Here is a 23,783-nt window from a genome sequence, read left to right on the forward strand (position 1 = left end):
ATACATGCACGTGTGCCTCGCAAACAGCTTCGCTACAGGTACTTGTGCTCTGAGGTCACTAACGAGCGCGGCTGCAGGCCGGGGGCTGACGCAGCACCGCCGGGCTTGCCGCCGGGTTTCCCGCCGGGCTTGCCGCGCATGTCGAAGCCTACCTTGTTGTCCTTCATGGCGCGCGCAATGCGCGCGTGGCCTGCGGTCTGCGCGAACGCGTCGTTGAAGAGGATCTTCATCTGCAGCGCACCCACTACTCCCAGGAATGACAGGAAGGCGATGCATACGAACAGCGTGTAGCCAATAATCTGGTCCACGGTGTAGTAGAAGGAGTCCACGAAGGCACGCATTGAATTGTTCTGACTGCAGGCCACGGTCACGAACTGCAATTCCGTCCGCCCCGGAAACGCAGAGGGTTGCAGAGGACGGTCGTCAGCGCGAAGGGAACCCGGCTCGGAGAAGTTTGTAAGGTTAGCAAGGGAAAGGTGGACCCTGAAGATGTCCAAAGCTGAGCTCAGAGGTTAGATCTTTGGGCTTTGGGAAGGCATGGCCGAGGACGGCGAGGAAAGGCCGCCTAGGTAAAGCGAAAGAGAGGCGGCTGCGAAACAAAACACATCCAGCTGGCCGGTTGGGAGAAGCATAAGGCGCGAACACATGCAGTTGTGGCAAACGTGCTCCTAGGAGCCTCGCTCCGGGTGCGTGGTAAAGACAAAGCGAGGGCCATGGGGACGTAACGGTACAAACAGCGCTAGCTGATCGTTGCTGAAGGGTCACTACCGGTAATGACCCATATGAGGGCGTATCCGGGACTGGGACTGGGACCAGGATAAGCTCCGTACCTTGTGGTAGGCAATCAGCAGCTGGAAGTTGGCGTAGAGGATAATGCAGAGCGTGGCGAGGCCGTTGCCATGGTACGCGCGCGACACCACCGCCAGCCACAGCACCAGGAACACGAACAAGAGGATGGTCATAATGTAGCGGTAGATGCGGTAGGGCTTGTGGTCCGCCAGCTCGGTGAAGTACGTCTTGATCTGAGGGCATGGGGTTGGCGGTGGCGGAGGTGGAGGTGGTGCATTGAGCAGGGGGTGTAACGAGCCCAACAAACGACCCATGTGCACGGCGCGACCGTCCCTGGGGTCATCTTGCCAAACGCCGCAGCGCGCAACAACAACAATTGACGCAAAATAAACAGAAAAGTATGTTTAATCCTAGATAATCATAGGAGCCGGGTGCACCATAGCAGAAGACACGTTCACACGGCACACAACAGTGACAACGATCACATGTTGCCCCTTGCATCACAATTGCCTGTAAGGCGTGTACTTGTTCGGCCTCCGCATGCCCCTTACCAACACTGCTACGCCATTTCCACTACCACCTCGCCTGACCCGCTCCCACATAGAGAGAGTACGAGAGCCTTACGGACACTCACCCCACCAGTGTCCAGAGTACAAGGGATACATGCTCACATGCAACTCAATGCAGGCCCATGGCAGGATCCCGAATGCTGTGATTCCTCACGTCCCGCCCCGGCCCTCCGCACCTGAATGGTCACGTGGACGAAGATCCAGATGCACACAGTGGCGATCAAGAACACCAAGATCTGGTTCCCAAGCACGGAAACAGGTTTCCCAGGATGTGAGACAGCGACCTTGAGCCTGATGTCCAGTCGAGATGCAGCGCATACGGTCAGGAGGATGTACGGCAGACAGCCCACAAATGTGAACGCGATGTTGACCCAGTTGTCTGTGTTGTTGCCGTTGTCGTTGCGCATCTTCTCCAGCATGCCGCTGTGGGGTAACGGCCGGGACGAGGCGGAAGGGCAAACAGGCGCAACGGCCGGTGGCATGATGCGAGATCTTCTTCGGGCTTGGACGGGTCTGGTCAGCCAAGCCCATGCCAGTCAAACAGAGGCAAGCTGCCCAGTCCTATGCTGCTATCCAGATGAGAAGCACCCTTGCGCAATTAAACTTGGCACCTATGTATATACACACAGGCTAAGTGCCATGATCACCCCTCTGTCGGTCTGACGGCAGTCTCACCTATTCCAAGTGTACCAGTTGGAGCCTGTGTTCGAGTCCACGTCGCCATGCATCCAGCGCTGCCAGGCCAGGTAGTTCACCTTGACCTTAGCAAGGTCGAAGGAGAAGGGGTTAAACCACAGCGGCGCGAAGATGAGCACGAACGCCAGCAGCCATCCGGACCAGGTCAAGGAGCCGTAGTTGCACACCTCACAGCCACGCACCACGTACATGGCGATGAGCATAGACATCAACTCGAACGCGTAGTACAGGTGCGAGCGAGCGTACAGCGTGAAAATCTGCGAGGATACCGAGAGGTTTTTAGAAGAGAGGGGAACACCGTCTGTGTCAAATCGCCGCGTGAGAGAGGGGGAAATGCGTGTGTGCGGGAGCGAGAGGTGTACATTATAAATGTACAACAAGTAAAGGAAATTCACTGCCGAAAGCACTGGGTATCCAAAGCACTGACTGTGTGTATCTGTCACATTGTGTTGCGAGATGAAGCAGGCGTGGAGGTAGGCCGCAAGACGTGGCAACTCAGGGAGAGCGGACCGATGGCAGCAGGGCAGGGCAAGACTTTACTCAGCACGACTGTGCAAGGCTGTTGTACGTAGGGAATGTGGGCCGAAAGGCAGAAGAGTATTGTACTTGCGGCGGAAGCAGTGGATGCGGCGAGGGCGGGAAACGCACGCGCGTGGATGAGGCATATTTACTGCTAACGACTAACGACACGCGATTCCTACCCCCCAGGACCGCCAACTCTCCGACCACACCCACCTTGACGAAGTCCAACGCGGTGATGTTGAAGCCACGACCCGTGCCCACATACTTGGCGCTGCCGTACATCATATCCGCAATAAAGGACGACGCGACGGTTTGCTGCTGGAACATGTAGAAGAACAGCGAGCCGGTGAGGATTTGCTGGAACACAGTCACTATGGCCTTGACCACGCCCATCTCCAAAACGAGCTGTCCGATGTACGGGATCATGGCCAGGGTACCCAGCTGCAGGACCTGCAGAACCACAAAAAACAACGGCAGTAGCAGCAGCAACAGCAGCAGCGTGTCAAAAAGGCATACGGCTCTGCTGCACTATTACGACACCGACACACGTGTATGCACCCACAATCAGCAACAACGCACGCACCTGCTGCACGTTGTAAATCCTCTGCAGCATGTCGCTCATGTGGGAGGCCTTGGCCATGTTGAAAACCAGCAGCGCGTAGATGTTCCAGAAGGCGCCCTAAAGGACACAGCACCAACAGCACCGGCCGGAAATGGCGTAAGAATCGATAAACCAGCCGTCAAAGCCACACTGGCGTGCAGCCGTAGTAGCATCGATAATGGCAACATGTAATGTGACGCAAGCGAACACCCCTACACTCCACCTGCCACAGGGGGCCTTTCCAGCCAGGCTCACCTGCGTAGTCAGCCAGGAGTTAATGTAGAAGCCGATGCAAGAGTGATAGAACATGAGCAACCGGAAAAAGTCCAGTCGCGCCCCCAGGCGGCAGGACTCCCGACTGATGGCCCATTCGCCGCCACCACCGGCGATCTTGAAGTTGAAGCCGTTGATGGAGTCGAAACCCATATCGCGGCCCTAGGGTCAGCGGAGGGGAGCGAGAGGGTCGGATATGGGATGTCAGGGAGCAGCGGAGAAAACCATCTTGGCTGGCGCGATCCCTACCTAGGAGCGCTAGGCGCCTTAGGCAAGTGGTCCGCGTCGGACTCAAAACAGCAACGCCAACGGACCCCGCCCACTGTGCTGTAGCTTGTAACTCGTTGCACACAGCAGCGCATCCCAATATTGAACCGCGTACATATCCGTTATGCAATGTTTCTCTGAGGCTTTTCCCGGGTCTTCCCTTGGTTCCGCTGCAGGCCCCGATCTCGCACAGCGCACGCCGTACCTTCCCGCAGCTGACGTACTCCTTGTAGCGAATGCGGCCCCCACGCAGCGTGTGGTTGCAGCCGCAGAACACATCCTCCGTAAGGTGCAGCTGTCGGGTGGCCTTACTGATGCCACCCTGCAGCAGCAAAAGCAGCAACAGCAGCAACAGGGGAATAATCAGTTGATGGATACATTGTAATGAGGTCACATGGTTGCATGATGACACTGCCATGGATACCGCTGCCGGATCCCAAAAGTCCCGAACCCAAAACGCCGGACCCAACAGGAGCATATGTAGTGCCCCGGCACGCGGCTAGCAACAGGCATCCAGGACTGGGCGGGTTGGCGACAGCATATCTGGATGCTGAGGAAACGACAGACTCTGCCCGGCAATCAATTGCGATGGCGTAAACCGGTCTGCTGACCCCACTTTTCTCACCCAATGCCTCTGAGCACGCCCGCCGTCCTTTACAGCGCACTGCTGCTAAAAGCGCGTAACCGGCTAATCCACAGAGTCCCCCCTCGGGCCTTTCACCTCCAGCCTGTCTCACCCTCGTCATTGTGAACATCTTGTTGAAGATGTCAGGGTGGCCGTAGTGTAAGCGGATGCGCGCGGGGTGAGTGAGTGTGCGCTGCGTAATGGTGCCAAACGCGTACTCGGTGGCGGCCGCAAAGCGACCCAGCGCACCGGCCTTGTCGCTGAAAATCCACTCGCGGAAGCCCACCAGCGCCGTGAAGGTGCAGGCCGCCTGTGTGGGGGCGCGCGAGCATGCGAAAAGGGGGGATGCGGGGAAGGCCTTTCGACACACCGGTGGCAAAGACGACGGATGTTAGCTATACGAAGCAACCTAGGTAGGACAAGGCAGGGCCGCAAAGCGTAGGTTACGAGGTGCAAACTCAGCCGGTAATCAGTCGGCAAAGCCGCACCGCACGCAAAAAGCGGACAGCAGCTGGGCACCAACAGCAAAAGCAGCAAAAAAGCACCAGCAGCAAAAGCAGCGCATTCACCTGACGCATGCGCATGACGAAGAGTAACTCCGCTGCGATGGTCTTCCTCGTGATTTGCACCTGCTCATCGTCGTCTGCAAACAGGCGGAAGGCACCCTTGGTGGAGGGCAGCAGCTCCTGAACTAGGTTGCGGCTCTTGAGTGTCTCCGCCAACACGTTATCTTGGTTCATATCAATGGCCTGAGGCGGCAGCAAAGAGGGGTAAAATGGGAAAGGGGTCGGATACAGAAAAAAAGGCCAAGGCTTGTAGCAGTGGTCAAGGAAGGCACTGGAAGGATAGGAAGGCGGACAAAGGTCAGCGCGAGGCTAACAAAAGGGGTTGTCCCCAGTCGCCAAGTGGCAGTGACGCACGCAGGGTGGAAAGCACCTGTGGACGCAACCACAGACGCAACCACCTCTCCCAACACACCTGGAGGCCCTCCCCGAACGCAAAGATGACGGCGTGGTTCTGATTCTCAGGCTTGCCCTCACCGACGATGACACCGCGGCCGCTGTACTTGTTAAGCGGCAGCCGAACTCGGTACCACTGGAGGACCGAGGAACAGCGGCATAACGCAGGAAGAGGAGGAAAGTAAAGCAGCATGGGTGCGGGGAGGTTGAGGTAGGAGGCAATTAGTTGTGATGGAAGGAGACTTGGCTTGGAAGATGGTCGCGTTTATGGCTGGCAGCGGGCCACTCGTTAAGATCCAAACGCCGCCGCAGGGCAAGAGGCAGGGTGAAAATGCGGAGGGTGGAAATGCTCTGAGTCCAGCGGATGGGCGCACCTCAATGACGCCGTTCTCGTCCTCCTGGATGCCCATAGAGGTCAGCGCGGACAGTTGCGCGACATCGTTCAGGTCGCGGCCACGCGCCATGACGGAAAACTGTGTTGGGCCGTTGTCCGTCTCGGCGTGGTCCAAGAAGGCCACCTGTGGGGGAAAATAAGAGCGTAGGAGGGAGGGAGGAGAACGAGCTGGGAGAGAGTGGCAAGGAGAAGGCAAGGAGGCGAAGGGGGCAGAGACGGGACAGAATCTGCGGCAGTGGCGACGGCAGGTGACGACAGGCTCTTCACACACCTTCAGCCGCGGGTACTTCTGCATGAGGATGTCAATGGACGACGCCAGCCAACGCAACCGCAGGTCCTTAGAAACGCGGTTCTTGCCGTACGTCTGCGGTGTCACCACGTACTCAAACTTGCAGTTGACCAACTGGTCGATGTAGCGCCTGCAGCGGCACGTCAGCACCCAGAGACATCAAGAGTCGATGCAGGAGAGCCCACGACTCCAGCAATAACGTACGATACCCCGCCCGTCAAGGGATACCGGCTACCGGCTTCCAGCAGCAACACCGAGCCAGTGGCGGGAGCACTCATCAAACAATCTAGCTGCAAACAAGGTAGTTACCACGCGACAAAAAACTATGCCGCGGAACCACCAAGCTTACAACCTCCATCTCTTTCCATCGCCCGCGGCTTGCTCTCCATCACCGCCTACCACTACTTTCCGCCTGGCACCTGCACCAGCTATGCACATCACCAGTGAACTCACTTGTACTCCACTTCCGTCATGTTAGGCGGCATGGGATGCTCCAGCTTCGCCAGCACCCGCAGCGACACCTCGTTCAGCATCATGCCGTGCACCGTGCGCGCCAGCAGCTGGCCGCGCAATGACGCCCACATCTGCAGCTCTAACTTGAAGTCGTGCAACTCGCAGCCGGGTGCGAAGTCATGCTCTGACAGGTCCATAAGGTTCACGTCCGGATTCAACGACTGTAGGGAAACGGCGGGCCATCGGGCGGGAGCGTAAAAATCGTGTAGAGACAGCAGGTGCAGCAGCGTGTCCATCCATCGTATGCCAGTTTCCAAGAGCGCGATTGCGCGTGGCGTCATACTACTGGTGAGAGGCGTCGTCTTTCGCACCTTGATACGCTCCTTAAAGTTGGACCACTCGTAGGGGAACATGGCCTTGAGGTAGCTCATGAGGCTGATCGAGTCGTCCGTCTCCGACAGCAGGTCAGTCATCTTCTTGCCCTTCAGGCCCAGCTCCTTGGCTGCGAGGCGGCGAGGTTCCAGCAACAGCAAAACGGTGCATCAGTAAGCGCTTTTCAATCATCTTGCGACCCCGGACACCCCCCAGACCCCAGTTATTACGTGCCAGGCAGGTGCCAGGCACTACGCGGCCTGGATGCGCACAAGTAAGGGTTACGCATCCCAGCACGTGATACCCTGGCGCGTGGTGCTGAGACCTCTGCCCTGCCCACTAATGCCTGGGTTTGTGGCTCCCGTACTTACCCAGCGCCTTTGCGTCCAGTGCATATAGCACGTCCTCCTCGTACAGCGGCGTCATGATGGACCAGCTCCACATCTTGTCAATGGAAGGCGGCTTGTCCAGGGAGGGATGGCCCAGCGAGTTGATGAAGAAGCCCAGGACGCGCTGCGCCTCCTCCAATTGGGGCGTGGCCTCCGCCTCCGTGGTCACCAGCATGCGCTTTATCACCCGAATGACACGCAGCAGCTCCCGGTAGTCAGCGGTCGCACTGAGATGTTTGGACAAGGGGAGTGACTTTAATAATAACATCACAGAGTTAGCTAACAGGACTGAGGGGACGTAGCAACAGGAATCGTGACAGCACAGCGCAACCCACGATGCGGAAAGGGCATGACGGCATGGCCGCCCTGAGCTCTATCTATAGCCTAAGCGGTAAGCTCAGCAAATGACCGCGTCGAATGGCCCATCGTCTGCCCGCCAGCCTCCCGTCTACCACGGGTAACCCCCTCCACTCACTTGTTCAGCAACGCTGCCTTCATGACGGACTTGAGGCCCTCTGGGTCACCTGAGATGACCTGCTTCATGTCGGACACCACCTCGAACAAGATGGACGCCAGCTCCACGTCTTCCGAGGTTGCATGCTTGCGCTCCGCGGCCTTGTGAATCGCAAAGCACTCGCCTGGAGCGGAGAGACCACGACAATTAGGGAAGCGAGTTAAAGTCCGTTCATTTATAACGTAAGGGTCATACCTGCCGTCGGGCCGGAGTGCCTTGCCAGTGATTAATGATTGTAGGCGCGGGTGGTGACCCAGCCTGCGGCTCGGCCATGTTAAGCGTCCCGGTCCTGAGTCCCCTGCCCACGTCCTGCTACGCACCTTCCAGTGACACCCAGAGCTGGTACAGGTTGTCCGCAATGTCCTTCATGTCAAAGGGCACCTCGCGACGCTCGCAGATCTGTTCCAGTTGATCCACCAGCTTGAGGCCGTGTGTAAGCATCTTCTTGCGCAGCAGCGCATGCTTCACGTTAATATTGCCGCGCACAAAAGGCGCCGAAGTAATTACGTGCGCGTGCTTGCCCGATAGCAGGCCCACCTGACATAGGGGAAGAGGAGGTGGGCATGGGAAGGTTGAGTGTGTACAGGTATAGCGTATGCGGGTGTGTGGTTAAGAGGTAGGGCAGCGTTGAGGTAGGGCAGCGTTGAGGTAGGGCAGCGTTGAGGTAGGGCAGCGTTGAGGTAGGGCAGCGTTGAGGTAGGGCAGCGTTGAGGTAGGGCAGCGTTGAGGTAGGGCAGCGTTGTTTTGTCAATGCTACAGTCGTATGACGCGACAAATCTGCGTGTATAGGGCACTACAGCGCTCAGCCACGCATCGCTTAGACCGCCATGTCGATGTGACCGCAATCTCTTCTCCCATCCCAATCCCCACGCGATGGGGATCACCGGCGCCTTACCTGGCACCCTAGCCACACAACCAGCACACGCAGCTCGTTGAGAACCATAATCTGCGCCGTGGACACCTGGCCGGTGTCGACCACCTTGCGGACCTGGCCCGCGTAGAAGAAGGTGGGCAACAGGATGGGCCGCAGGCCGTGGCCGCGACTGCCCATGTCCAACCGCACGAACTTGAGCATGGAGACCTCCTTGTCATTGACGTAGTCTACATGACGCAGGTCGTCAATGATCTCGTCCCACGCGAACGCAAAGGCGTTCCACATCATCATCTGGAAGCAAGGACAAGAGTTGGTTTGTCTTGAGGGTGTCACACCTCACACGAAGACAAAGTGCGGATGTAGCCAACTGGATATGCACATGAGAAGAGGCATGGAAATGGGGCGGAACTGAAACCCCGCCAGGCCAAAGAGATTAACTTTCAATGGCCGGCCGGGATAATCAACTCCGCCCCCAATCCTACGGCCTACCCCACATGTCCTTCACTCCGCGTTCTGCCCGGCGCGCTCACCTGTGCGTGCACCTCGTCGATTTCCTCGTCCTCATCAGGATCGGCGCCATCGATGATGACCAGCGAGTTGGAGCGGGCCAGGTTGCCTGCGGCGCGCTCGATGGCCTGCATCCGGCAACAAGCAACACACTCAGCGCCCATTACCAACACGCAACAAAGCGGTTGCACAAAGCGAACTTGGCTCTCCGAAGACATTGATGGCTGGCATATTCACCCATGTGTCTAACTGCGCTCGCAAGAATCGCCGCGCACACGGGTAACATGCACGCTGCAACGACCGTTGTATATCCCGTTGTTGCCCCATTCTAGTTTACCGTCGCCATGGCCTGACCACGGCCTTGCAGTTGCACTGTTCCAAACCCAACTCAACACCACCAGCAATTCACCTGCTCGCGTTCCTTCTTCTCCTTACGCTTGGCCTCTTTTACAGGATCGTGGCCTAACAACGCCGTCACAGGCCGTGCCGTTGTGGGTCGAATTGCGGTAGTGGGTCGCAAAGCTGTGGTAGGGCGCAATCCGTTGCCCGGCTGCAGCACCTGGGCCATGAGCTGCGACCGCGCCTGTGTGCTGCGCGGCAGTGAGCTCGTCGGCCGACCCTGGCCGGCAGTCATCGGTCTCGCGCCGCCACCTCCGCCGCCGACCACGCCGGCGCGGAATGACGCGACGCCGGCCCGGAACGACGCAACACCGGCTCGGAACGATGGCCCGGCAGCACGGAAAGATGCACGGAAGGAGCGACCACGCTCCGGCTTGTTGCTGCCCTGGCCGCTGCCGGCCTTGGATCCTTGCCCGCCGGCTGGGGCGTCATCGCCTCCGCCACCTTGCAGCTGCCTGGCGGCGCGCACCGCCGCCTCCTCGTCGGCGGCCTCCTCATCCTCGCCGGGGGCTACCTTGTTTCCCCCTAGCCCGGTCCAGCCCGACAGACCCGCCAACCAGCGCGACATGATGCCGCCATCGCCATCACCTCCCGCCGTGGTGGGCCTAGCCTGGCCAGTGGACATGGCCATGCGGTTGGAGCCCGAGCCGACCAATGCGGCATTGGAGCTCTCAGCTGGGTCACCGCCGCTGGGGGCCGTGTCCTCCTCCACCTCCTGCCCGCTAAACATCACTGACCGCCGCCGGCCGCTCTTGCTAGTGGTCAGAAGGGAGCCTGGGCCACCCTCCCCATCGGTATTACCGGTGGCCGCGGCGCCGCCTTCACTTGATCGCATGATCGGGTCGAGCTTTAGCCGACTCTTAGGATGCGGAGGCATTGCGGCCACGCTTTCCGATGTGTCATCGTCCTTGGCGTCCTTGAAAAAGTTGCTGTGCAGGGAAGTGCCACTGACGGAGCGCACGACCATGCCGCCGTTGCCACCGGCGCCGCCTTCACCGCCCCCAGCGCTCTTGGCTAGCCCCTGCGCTGAGTCGGCGTCTCCATCCGCCTCCGGCTCTGGAGGCGGGGGCCGGTACCGCGTGGGTGTCCCTAGCAAGTCGGGACTGCCCAGCCGGTCGCCGCCGCCACCGTTCTGTGTTGCCTCCGCGACGGGACCAGCGCGACGCGCCGCGTTGCGCACCGCCGCCCAGCCCGGCGGCACGTCATCGGCGGCGCTTAGGCCGCCATCGCTGCCGCTGCCGCCGCTGCCGCTGCCGCCGCTGCCGCTGCTGCCGCAGCCTGCAGTGGCGTCGGCAGACGACGAGCATGACGCCGTTATTCGCAACTCGGCTGCCCGGCGTGTACTGGTCCGTGGCGTGAGGTGGTCGGCGACGCCGTCGCTGTCCTCTCGGGCCTCCCCTATTGCCGCAGCTATCTCCCCCGAGTGTTCGTCCCCGTCGGCATCGCCGCTGCCGCCACCACCGCTGTCGGTGGCGGTAACAGAACTGGCATCCCGGACGCGCCACTCGTACACCATCGCGAGCGGGTCCCCGTCGGACCTGAAGCCCGTCATGCTGGACAGCGCTGTCACTTCCTTATCATCATCATTGGCGCCGGTCTGTGTACGATACGAGCGAGCCTTGGACGCCTCCAGCCGCCGTGTCCACCAACTCGCGACGTCAACGTCATCCTCCTCCTGCCATGCCAGCAGTCTGTCCGCCCCAGCCGCCAGCGGCCCCATGCCCGACTGCGACAGCTCCAACCAGCTGCCAGCTGCAGCTTCCATGCCGCTGGTGATGCGATCCACCACGGATTCCGCCACGGGCCCCGGTCGCGCGCCGGCGCCGGAGGCACTGAAGCGGGTCATACTGCCACCGGCGCCGCTGACGCGACCGCCGCCGCTACCCGGCGGACTGAAGAGTGCGCCACTGGCAGGGCCCGCCGCCAGGCTGCCGCCGCTGCCCGGCTTAGAGCCGCCGCTGCCCGGCTTAGAGCCGCCACTGCCTGGCTTGCCAGCCGGGTTGCTCTCAAGTGGCTGCTCCTCCACCGGGTTTGCGACCCCAGGGCCCAACGAATCGATGCGCAGAATGTCAGCACGTCCCACACCGCTGCCCTTACTACCCGCGTCGCTTTCCGTGGCTCCAAGAGCCCGCGGCGGTGACCGCGGCGATATGCGTACCGGCCTTGGCATGGTTGGCGTCCCACTGCGCTCTGCAGCCGCTGGCGAGGAAGCTGCCGCGGCCCCGGTGGCCTGTCCACCAAACATGCGGTTATAGCCGCTGTACGATTCGGCCAGGTCACCATCCACATCCTCTACATCTGTCGTCCCCGCGGAGCCGAGCCGCGGGGAGGCCACTGGATGGTAGTCGCCCATGTCAGCTGCGTCTGCCTTGCCCTTGGCGCGAAGCCGAGACGGGCGCGGCATGGCTCCGACGCCAGCTCCTGCTGGTGACAGAGTGCCACGGGCTGCCTCAGCTGCCTGGCGATTTGATGACAACGTTCGTGCCATCGCGTCCGCATCCGAAGGCGCCCCGGTCCATGAATACCGAGGGGGAGGCTCCGCGGAGCCCACCCTTCCCACAGACGGAGACTGTGGCTGCGATGGCGGCACACCGCTGGCGCTCATGCGAGCACTGCCGGCTGAGCCGGTGGGACCGTCGCCCACCAAGCTGGGCCAATTCTGCGGCAAGTCAGCGCGGCCACTGCCAGCCATGCCGAAGCCGAACGAGTCGCCGCGGTCCACCGTTGGCGGCGGCGCCGCCGCCGGTGGCAAAGTTTCCAGCGCCGCGCGGGTCCCGACGCCCGCAAGGCTTGGGGTGACGCCACCTGCGGGCGTTGCCCCGCCGTCGGCAGCACCGCCGAGACCGCTGCCCAGTCGTCCGGCGCCGCCAAAGAGCGTCGGCGTCGAGGCGCGGCTGTGGTTTGGAGCGGTGGTGGCGGGGTTCAGGACAGCGGCTCTCTCCAAAGTGGCTGGCGTGGCTGCGCTGCCTGCCGAAGCGGGCTTATCCTGGTCCACTCCCTCTAACTCATCGTCCACCTCCTCTACTGGCATTGGCAGCGACGCGCCGGCCTTGACGCCAGCAATGCCGCCGCCTGCGCCGCCGTCCTCATCATTGGAGCTGGCGCCATCGCCGGCACCATGGCCTGTGCGGTCCCTACTCGGCAGCAGCACCTTGCGACTGTCTGCCCCCACTGTACCGGCAGAGAAGGGACGCAATGCATCCTCGCCGTCCGGTGCCTTGGCGGGTTCGTCCTGCGCCTCAGCGTCCATCGTCAGCAGGTCACGCCGCGGCTCACTGCTGGCGGTAGCGGCACCCTCGTCACTGCGGCGCGCCGCGGCAGCCATCGCCCTTCCCCAGCGCACCTGCGGGCCCGCACGCTTTGGTGATGATGGCGCATTGACTAGCAACCCGGCTGCGCCACCGCCGCTCGGCCCATCCAGCAAATCGCCAGCCGGCAGTCCCGCCGCCGGCGCGTCACTGCCTCCGCCGGCCCCACCGGCAGCTGCGGCGCCGCCCTCCTTCCGCAGCTTCTGCGCAGCCTGGATGCGTGCAATGACCTCCTTGCGCTTCTCTTCCGGCGACATCTCCTTAAGTTTCGCTGCCGTGGTGGCCACCTGCTTGTTGCCGAGTAGCTTCTCCGCAACGCTTGCCAGCTTAGGCTTGTTGGCGTCCCCCTCACGCTGGCGCTCCGTATTAGCCAGCATACGCTCGGTAATGGTGGTCATGGGCAGTTTGACCGGCAGACGCTGCATCTGATTGAGCTGTTTCTGCATAGCCTTCATGTTGGTGGTGGTCGGTAGCAGCGGACCACCCTTGTGGCCGGTCTGTGGTGGGGGAATGGCACACAGAATATCACAGCGCCGAGAAACTGATAGCCCCAACGGCATCTCAGCAGGGACGTGGCCCGTAAAGGAACCCCCCGATACCGTTTTGCACTCGGCATGTAACATGTCACAGCGACCATGGCAATGCATGAGCCTTGTCGCAATTAGCAAAACACATCACGGACAAATGGTCAATGGTAATATTACGGAGAGGCCCATGGATGGGTGCGGTTCGCAGCCTCTCCGACCTTCAAAATTCAACTCCGACCTTCAAAATTCAACACCAACTTGTCCATTGCAATGCCAGAGGCTCCGCGCAGGCGACTCACCTTTGGCTGCGGCTTCTGCTGCTGCTCGCTGCGGAGCCCGAAATTTTGCAGGGCGGTCTTCCAGCCGGTGCTGAGCGGCTTGTTATCTGCCGCTTTGCCGCCCGCAGCAGCGCCCTTTCCGCCAGCGGCATCCTTGCCACCAGTGGGTTTGCTGCCAGCTCCGCCGCGGGTGCCGTGCCCAGCGCCCGCAGCGACGCTGTCGTCGTCGTCGTCGTCTCCGTCGAGCACAGCCTGCGTGATCGGGTGAGGCAGTGGTGTGTGAGTATATGCTTTGAGAAGCCCTACTGAGAGGCGATATTTCCGATAGTACGCTCATGCGCTCCCAACCCACCGCTACGTTGACGGAACGCTTCTTGGTGCCCATAATTTCCTCGGGCGTCAGCACAGCCTTCTTGAACATGCGTCCATCGGATACGATGGCGCCTGTGTCCGGGTCTGCGGCGTTGTCGAAGAGCATCGTCTTAAGCAGCGTAAGCTGGTTGCGGTTGCCCACCTCCGACATACACTTGAACCACCAGCGGTAGGGCGCTTTGTAAAATTCCTTCACCACCTCCTCCCACGCAGTCAGCACGCCCAGGTCCAGCTTAAACAGGCCCCGGAATAAGCCAAACAGCGTCGTGGAAACCTAATGCGGATGAGCACGGAGACAAATCGCAAGTCGGCAAGATGAGGGCTTCTGCTTTACCCACAGCGAAAAGTACACGTCCCATGCAAAAACGGCCGAGGGCCAAGAAGGGAAACTACCACCTGGGCAATCAAACGGCATACGCACATGCGCGAAAGGAGGGGGTCGCAGTCACAGCTGCCGGGTAGCCCGGGGCTCAGGTGCTGTTGCCTGCTTCTGGTTTCAGGGCGCACTAGGTCCCTACAGCGGTGACATTGCCGTATTGATGGTGTTGCATCTCGAGACATGGGCATCACAAGTACCTGATAGAAGAGCGACGTGTCCAGCAGCACTACGATGACGAAGGGTGCCAGACGCACAAAGGCGAGCACCCAGTCACCGCCAATGCAGGGGATGACGCCCCAGTATTTGGGGTCTTCACTGGGGTCTTCTCTCTTGCACGCCAGCCAGCGCACCTTGAACGTTAAATATAGCTACGGCAGTAGAAAAAGCAGTGCACGGAAAGGCCACAGAAAAACTGCAGGTAAGCAATGCGCAGCGATGAAGGCAAGGTGATACGTGCGTCCGCCACGACGACGGACCGACAAAGCCAACGGGCTAATAACAATGGTTGCCCGAGTCACCCGATAATAAAGTGCACAAATCCTCGTCCCAAAGCAGAAGCAAGCATTCAAGCAATTTTGCAAGAATGGTAAGTAGAAGGTATTGATGCGGCATGGTCATACATACATAGGCACGGTGCGGAATGGCGACAGCAAGCGCATCGACGGTACATACCGGTTCGACGGACGGCTTGCAGATAATGTAGTAGTCAAAGGGGATCTTCATGGCAAAGGCGATGATCCAAAAGAGCGCGTCCAGGAAGAACAGCTTCCATTTCATGTGCATAGGGCCCATGATCCAGTTGACCTGTAGCCAGTGTTCATGGCGGTGCGCACGTGAATGCATTATTGTGGGCCACCCTTACCCGAGGGTGAAACAGAGGCCTATCGGGGCAAGGTAAGTGAGCTTGACGCTCTTGATGAGAATGGCGCGACGCGATGCTTTGCCACCGACGCCCACCCACCCATGGCGTTAAGTGCGCGTGTCACAAGTAGCAGGCCAGCAGGCAGTCATATTAACGGCCTCAACTCCCGATAAAGCGCCAGGTGCCCAGGCCCCAACAGATCAGCTTGCGGGTCCAGCGCTAGGACCCCGAGTGCAGATGATGCCTCCTCCATAATGCGTCCTTATTTTGTGACGCTTCCGTCACATGCTTCACAGCCACAACCTGGAAAGCCCCCAGCTGCACGACCGAGGGTACCTCCAACCCGCCACTTACCGGGTCGGGCCGCGAAGTGCTGGCCTTGAAGATGGGACCCAGATTCAGTGCGTGCGTCAGTGAAATGGTGTAGCCGTCCCGTGTGGTTAACAGGAAATGTAGCATGAAAGCGCCCGCATAGGACCCGCTGAGCAGCTTCCAGTAATCCCAGCAGAACTTCTGGAAGGGGCCCTCGTAGAACTGCAGCACGTACCTGCAGGAAGCACAACAGCTCGGCCCGTGAAGATCAGTCCGCATCCAGGGGCCTCGACGCATGCAGGCTTACAGGTGAATATGGATTTTGGCCGGGCTTCATGCACATATTGCGCAGTAAGTGATTGGCAAGAGCAGCACGGTTTCTCAAAACAACTCGTTTGATACGGACGACTGCAAACGTCCAATTTCTCACCAGCCGAGAATGAAGAACGCCAGGAGGACCCACTCCACCAGGCCTAGCGTGCCGAGGTACGGGCTTCCCTCAATCTCCACCACGCGCACCGGCACCATGCGCGCGTTCTCGTTGCCGATCGCCTTGCTCTCGCCGAAACCGACGGCGCGCGCCGCGGCCAGAGCTTGTGCATTCGCACGACGGCTGATCTTGAAGTTACCCCTGCAAGGCACATGGAAGGGCGACGTAAAGCAGAAGGCGCAGGCAGACGGCACGTCGAGGAAGGTCTGAACATGTGCAGAACCCGTGTCTACAGGAGGAGCACGGAATGCATAAAAGAAAAATACACAAAAGACGGTGCCCTCCTCAAATATACGCTCAGGAAATTGTAAAGGAGCGTGAGGCGCCAGTCGCTTAATAAATAGGCTGTAACCCCTGCGGCATTTGCGTCTCCGCCCAAGCACCTAGACAATCCCATTACCGGCAAACCGCACGCACTTTCTGTCGAACACCTTGGACAGGGCGGTCTGCAGCGGCTCCGGCGGGTTGCGCGTCATGTACCAGTTGGCGAAGCGCTCGAGCGCGGTGCAAAAGGCGTGCGTTATGATGCAGCTGCTGATTATGCGATAGTTCCACCTGCGGGCCCGGGGGAGGAAGGGGCGCAGATTTTCCTCATGATTCAAGCGGCTGCACGCACATTCCGGGTGACTGCGCTCGCCATAATGCATGTTATTTGCCCCTGCTCTGCTCGACCGAACGGATGATGAGATTTGAGGAGATGGATACAAAAATGGTTGCAAATGGGATTGCTATACCCCAGTAAATGACCGCATCCTGGCCTCGGGCCTCAAGCATGCCTGTCCGCCCCACATCACCCTCCTACCCGACGAAAGCCTGCGCCTGCATGCCATGATACAGCACCAAATGCCACGTATATACACGGTAGTAGGCACGGAACACCGCCAGCCAGGTGCGCCGCTCCCGGTACGTCTTAACGAACACGTTGAGACGCCACCAGTCGGCCGCCAGTTGCGGATCGTAATGGGTTTCGGCGCGGCCGCGTGGGTACCCAAGGCGTGTGATGGTGTTGTAGGCCTCGTTGACCTCGCCGCGCACGATCTGATCGCCGCGCACGCGCAGGTCCCGCAGCGCTAGACGCACCACACCCGTGTGTGCCATACTCTCGTTGATGTCATCATACCTGAGAGAAGAGGAATGGAGCATGGGGCAGCGAGGAAGTGCTACGACGCGATATCCAGGAAGAGCCTACACAGGTACCTTGTCGCTGGAAATAACAAAAGTTAGAGATGCCGCGATGGACGGCTGATCAGGTAGGATGGTGCGCGTTTACTCAAGAGATCAGCGGCGGGAGTTTGCGATACCGTCTTCATGTTCAGACGTCCAGTCAGACCGCAGCCCTTGCAGCCCCACACTTCTCCTCCGGCCGCCTCCTTTTAGTTGAAAAAAATTCTTCAACTCCCGGCAGCCAATACGGCCTTGTCCAGACCCCCCCCCCACTTCCAGGTAACCAACCCAAGCCCACCCCCGCGCCCAGGTCTCGCCTGGGTCCGCAGTGCTCACGTTCCTATCCTTCAAACGTACACATCCACACAGCCCCACCTACCCCAGTCGGTGCGCCACCTCCACACCCAGGTTGGACAGGTGGTCGATCTCGTAGCTGATGACATAAAAGATGGGCGTCACAATGCGCTCGTAGTAAAAGTTGCCATCACCAAAGGCGATGAGGTCCGCAATGATGATTCGCTGGTCATCCGGCACATCGCTGCCCTTGAGACGCGACATGATGGGCGCCAGCCGGCCGCAGTCCTCGGGCCTGATGCGGTCGGGGTAAATGCCCAGCGTGTTCTGCAACTCACGAATCAGCTGCTGGTGCTTGTTACGCAGGCCGATGCGGATCTCCCGAATGTTCGGGAAGTTCTCGGGCGGGTCGCGAGTCCACATGTCCTGCATCACATAGCTGTTCGGGTGAGGCGGCCGTGGGGGCACGCGAGGGAAACGGAACCCGGAGGGCAACAAAGGGTGAGCGCAGGTCATCGCGGGGTTCGGATATGAGTCTGGACTATTATGTGGGCAAATGAATGCAGAGGCGGCAACGAAAACTACCGTAAGGCATGCGGTGAGCCAATGAGGGACCAGGAAATGCACCGCGGTACGCAGGCATGTGCAAACTATTTTCCCACAATCGAGGCAACCACCTAGCAATTTTTGCGACTGCAGACACGCCGTAGGGGCTGACCCCAGTGGCTGCGTTGAATTGCGACCGCGATGTGGTGCTTCAGCTTTTAGGGCTGCGCGCAAGGGCCACGCAGGCCATTGGCAGAGCACGGCAGTAATTTCGCCGCCGCCGCAAGCCCGAAACCAATAGTGCACCTTGCCGGCCCTCCTTCCGGTTTCTACGACCTCGACCCCCGTCCCTAAATACCCCGATGCTCCCGCGCCGTGCGAGCAATAACACAGTTATGTAGTAACACGAGCCCCAGGCGCCCCGAACTTTGAAAACCCCACCCAGTGTTGCTTGCAATGGCGGCCGCAGCTTCCTTTGAGGACACAGCGCCCAGCAACAGTGCCAACCTAGGAAGCCGGTAGCCTAAGAAGTCGGTAGCCAGCAGCGTTTCCATCCATGAAGGCTTCCTTGGCCCCCGAAACCCACAAATGAGACTGAAGAGTGAATGACAAGAGTGAGTTAATCGAACGCACGCCTGAACGGTGGCAAACGCTGGACTATCGTCCCCTAATGCCCTTTGCCCCAACCCCCAATTTCCCCAAAGTGCATTCCCACCTGTGGTTCATGCACCAGTACAGGAACCACAACAGTTCCGGCGTGTGGCGCATGGACGACGACTCCGTGTAGATTAAAAAGTACAGCGCCAGTTCGGTCAAGAGTCCGCACACGACCGCCTCATCGCAGTAGCGGCGCTTGTTCAGCAGCTCCTGCGGGCGAAAAAGGAAAGACCACGTCAGCGCCGTGGCTTTGCGGGAAACAGCAGGCTCGCCGCTCGCACGCCGAAGGTCAGCGAGGCCTGTACAAAGGAGAAATGGCTGCGCTGCCTTCCCATCCACAGCTCAGGCCAGACAGGCAAGTGCCGTTCCCGACGACCCTTCATGTCCAAATCCAGATTGGGCAGGGCCAAATGGGGGTTACATGTGACCTGCAGCTACGTTTGCAAATGAGCCCTTCCGGTCCTCCCAGCTGCGCTGTTTCTAGGGCCGCGTTTGCGATAGCCGATAAGTGGTCTTATGCAATAGCATGGAAGCCCTGCGTTTGTCCAGACGCAACACACGCCAGGCTTAACACCAGCACAAAACTTTGTCAAAAATCGGGCCCCGCTTCGCATTGCGTCAGCGCTCGGTGCAAGGGGCAGCACAAATGTCATCCCCTCAACTTCCTGTCGTTTACTCAAGTAACACCTGGCATGACACAACCCCTGACATTTTGCCGCAAAGGTTCAACCAGCTTAGACGCTCGCAAGTGCAAATCCGTGCGAGATTTGAATCGTGTGTATTCTTGTGGTTGTGTGCGGTGCTGCCTACTTGCCAAAGAAGCGCCTGTGCAGCTGTCGTCCTAGGTTACCCGGCACAAGCAGAGCCCATAGCCACATTGCAATGCGCTGTCCAAAGCGCTTCCAGGTAACACCTTCCTGGACTTGTCGCCTTATATGGTAAGGCGCCTTACCACATAACAATGACTGAACCGCAGCACCCAAATCCGACCTCGGCACTACCCTGTATCCCCCGGCCCTGATCCCGAACTCCCGGCCCCCCCCTCACCTGCATAATCATGGGCCGTATGGACAGCCCGTGCATGTGCGTCCAGTACTCCTCGTAGGAGTAAAAGATTGTCGTGTGCAGCTCAAAGACTGCTTTAGCAAAACGCTCTTCCTGGCGTTCGTCCTCGCCCTTGTCGCGCCGGATAAAGTAGTTCTTCACTAGAAGCTGCGTGAGGTGGTCCCCCGCCACGAATATAGTAGCGGGCGTCCACTCAGCGCTAAACCCCTATCCACGTTAGGGCCATAGAACAGCGTTAGGGTGCAATTTTCCCACAAGGTAGGGACTCCACTGGTTCGGGAGCCCCCGAGCACGGAAATACAATTCAGGGAAGGGGCACCTAGGCTCGTACGTACCCGATTTCTTGTCCGGGGGTTGATGTTAAACGCCTGAAATCCGAAGTTTCGCCCCACGCGCCACACGATATTGTGCACCAAGTTCTCAAATGCGAACGTGTGAAGTGCAGGCATCACGAACGGGTTCTTGCGGTCCCGTTCCTTCTTTTTCTTCTTCTTTTTCTTTATAATGCCCTTTTCAGTGGGCAAGGAATCGTCATCGTCATCGTCTTTTTCGCCATCGTCCTTCTTAGCCTCCTCGCTGGCGTGCGAATGAGCTGAAGTAGCCCCTGGGCGACGCATCGCTGACTTGGTGCGCTTCGGTAATGCCGAAACGCCACGCATGGCTGACTTTTTGAAGGCAGACTTGGGAATGGCCGCCGCAGCGGGGTGCACCGGAGCTTCGGTAGGCCCCGGCGTGTCGCCGGCTAGCTCTGCTAATGCGCTGTTCATGCCCAGCGTCACACGGCCGTTTGGACCATCAACAGCTGCCGGTGCTTCCTCCTCATCGGCAAGCCAGCCTGCAATATGCAATCAATGTTCCAGGAACGAACAGGGCATACAGGTCGTCCGCATGTCCTCATGGCCGAGACACTTTTTAAGCATACACCACCGAGCCGCTTTACCTGCCACAAATGTTTTCCAATCCTTCGCTCCTGGCGCCTGAGCTACCTCTTCCAGCGGCTCAGGACCAAGACGCAGCACTTCATTGTTCCTTGCAGCACTAAATGGCCGAAGAAAGCCGACTGCTTTTTTCTGCTGTGGAGGAGCAGGTGGCTGTATTGTAAGCTGCTGTATCACCTGCTGCTGTTGGAGGTGCTGATGCTGATGCTCCGAGAACGAAGGCTGCCCCAGCATGAGCCTGAGGTTACCCCATACAGAGCCCTGAGCATCACCTCCTCCCCCCACATCAGGGGGAGGAGAATCGGACGCAAAGTGTACTGGCATCCGCTAATGCAGTCCACACCCCATTCTGTTCTGGGACCACGCTGCCTACTGGACAGAGTGGTCCCCGCAGATTAAGGCCTCCGTGATACCAGCCGAACGAACTCTTCTGCCGTTGTTGCAAGCCAACGGCCGTTGATGTTCCCTCTCTCTGATGCTGCTGCAGAGTTGATAGTACGGTCGATACCTTCCTCTAATCAAACAATGTAGATTAAAATTCCTACAAAAGCCTCGTCCTTTGAATAAAATCGCGACCGAAATAAAGGGGCGCACAGAGAACGCAGCAACTAAGGTTCACCCTGGCTTCTCCACGACGTCCGCCCTTCCGTCGTGTGCAGGGAAAAGCAAGCTATTAGGCTCGGATCGTTATGTATGTTGGATGAACCTAATCGGACGTTTTTCGGGGAATTAGAGAGTAAACTGCTTTTAGGAGATCCGTTGGGTTGCAAAGATGTAGTGAAAATGAAAGGTTCAGCTAAAGGCTGTGATTTCATACATCGGAATAAGTTCAAACAAGGGCAAACTGTGTCTTGCGTGTGAATGCGCAAACGTACGATGTGCCGTAATTCTCATAACTAGTCTAAAGTATCGGACCCTTTACCATCGTACAACTGTTGAGGTATTGGCTAGGTAGTTATACACGCTTTGCACACTTAAAAGGTTGACATGCCGGGATGCATTGATCCCTTCGGGTCCTTGAGAAGTTGATTAGAGCTCTCTCTCTTCATTATCCTTGATCCGTAGTGCGTTGGGCAATTGACTCAGTTATGAAATGCTTACGAAAACTTAGCTGGTAGAATTTTGAGGCTGCAAGCGCCAGGAGTTGGGCTGACACCGAGCTCCAAATTACGGTCGCGCAAGCGTTGTACCTTGAAGCTCATACTGGTAGTTGCGTTCCCAACATGCGTGATCGGGCACACGATTGGCATGGAATCCCAGTGCTCAGGGTTACGTTTCAGTTTTCTACCCAGTAGGACTAGCCATGCAGCGCAACAGTGCGGAACTTTAATTGAATGGGTCGCGAGGAAGGTTCCAGCCAAGTACACGGCCTGAACGTGCGGCTTTTCCAACAGTTTACATGCAGGACCAGAAGTTACTAGCCCCCCGCTCTCTACGCTAAGCTACAATCATTCACAATCACAAACCCCCCAGTTGCATGTGCTCTGTACGTTCTGTACTTTGCGCCTCGAGGCTCGGCCTTGTAATCTCATTCGCTTTTTCCCATCATTCATTCCTGCGATGGTTTCTGCGAGTTGTGCGTGAGGTGATTGACTACCGGATGTTCCTCCGATTAGTTTTCCCTTGATATAGTGCCCTTCAAATCTCTCGCTTGCCAATATGAAACGGTTCAGACAGGTTTCGCGGTCGGGATTCCAATCGCCTCCTGCTTGGTTTGGGGAGTATCCTTGCTATCGCGCTCGCTTTTTCTGCGCACCCTATTTCTTAACGACTTCACCCACCATGGCGCTGCAACCAGTTTCAGGAGGGACACAGTGGATTGCGAGATACTAGTTGTCACCACCTTTGTGCCCCGACCGTAATGAACACGGCATTAAGAACAGGGGTGATTAAGAGGGCCTTTTAGGCACGGTAGTACCACATGGAAATCCAAGCGGGTCGAGGCCGATACCGGTTCACTACCATGGTATACCATGGAGTTGGTATACCGTACGAGGCGGATCCTCAAACTAACAGACCAGCGTCTTCAATCCTGCCTTTGTGTCCCACGGTTGCGGTTCCTTCATTTGCCACACGAGCAGTTATCCCCGTGGAATTCACAAACACTGCGATGGCGCATATGGCATATCCTGCGGACACTAGGGCCGGCTCCCTCGAAGCACACATGCCGGGATTCTTCGCATAGCAGGAGATGTTGTCCTCGGCGTATTACAACACTAAGGTGCCCCACTGCAGCGTTGCAACTGCATGTAGTACCAGGCTACACCAAGCAGCACGCAGCAGCCACCACCGCCTGTGCGCTGAAGCGAGCCCGTACCGGCCCTCGTTGACAGCGGCAGCGCTACAGTAACGACGGTGGCTTGCGGCAATGGCGCCCCAGCCGTTCGCATGAACCAGGCCATACGGCACGTTCAGGCTGACAGCGTAGCCCCGCTCCTTGCTGCCGTCACCCGAATTCCGGTCTTTGTCGTTATTCCTTGTGCCAAGCCCGGAGCCGACGGTGCCGTCCTCTGGCGCATAGCAGGCGGCGGCCAATCTAGCTGCAAACCTAGTGTCAATGTCAGCCAAGTTCATGTCTTCCGGTATGACGTGCGCACAGGCCGCATCCTGCACCTCCAAGGACAAAGCCACCAGCCTGTCGAGCAGGGTAAAACGACGGTAAGAAATTGGATGCAGCTTTCCTTCCACCAAACAGCATGTGCATGCATGTAGAAGGACGGCTCAGTCATGCTACGCTACGCTAATGGCATCATGGTCTTCGTCGTTTTGCCTACATGTTACATTCCCTGGCACACCCGCGCGCTGGCAGCCACCGCAATCTGCTAGCAGCTGGCATTGTCCCTTCGGTCGTTTCGCGCTTCCCGTCACGTACCGGCCGTACCGTCGCCGAAGGCGAGCGCGTCGCTGGCAAACGCCCTGCCATGCTGACAGCAGCCGAGCCGTCGCACCAGAGGCCAACCTGGATGCGGCTGCTGCTGCGCAAGCGTCCTCCGTGGCGGCCCTACCATTCATGCGAACCGGAGTACACGGTCCAAGCATGAATTGCCAAGCCAAAAGGTTTCTACAGTAGTGTAGTATCATGCACGACGGTAACTCAGC

General features: G+C 58.7%; 1 protein-coding gene across 1 annotated transcript; it reads right to left on the reverse strand.

Moving 5' to 3' along the window:
• Positions 1–32: 32 nt before the first annotated feature.
• On the reverse strand, positions 33–23,723 carry VOLCADRAFT_89607 (uncharacterized protein; the record flags this gene model as incomplete). Its single annotated transcript, XM_002949253.1, has 36 exons — positions 33–374; positions 831–1,022; positions 1,535–1,781; positions 2,034–2,311; positions 2,790–3,026; positions 3,160–3,255; positions 3,433–3,612; positions 3,923–4,039; positions 4,455–4,652; positions 4,912–5,091; positions 5,321–5,437; positions 5,676–5,819; positions 5,967–6,114; positions 6,438–6,658; positions 6,809–6,939; positions 7,181–7,425; positions 7,674–7,836; positions 8,033–8,249; positions 8,608–8,877; positions 9,117–9,221; positions 9,503–13,297; positions 13,627–13,857; positions 13,958–14,251; positions 14,554–14,724; positions 15,029–15,160; positions 15,573–15,765; positions 15,961–16,161; positions 16,438–16,575; positions 16,823–17,140; positions 17,564–17,917; positions 18,740–18,891; positions 19,729–19,893; positions 20,082–20,581; positions 20,687–20,922; positions 23,002–23,319; positions 23,557–23,723. 36 exons carry the CDS (start codon positions 23,721–23,723, stop codon positions 33–35), a joined length of 11,193 nt encoding a protein of 3,730 aa, XP_002949299.1.
• Between the last annotated feature and the right edge of the window lie 60 nt (positions 23,724–23,783).

This window comes from Volvox carteri (genome assembly GCF_000143455.1).
Source record: "Volvox carteri f. nagariensis unplaced genomic scaffold VOLCAscaffold_13, whole genome shotgun sequence".
In the NCBI taxonomy this organism is placed as follows: domain Eukaryota; kingdom Viridiplantae; phylum Chlorophyta; class Chlorophyceae; order Chlamydomonadales; family Volvocaceae; genus Volvox; species Volvox carteri.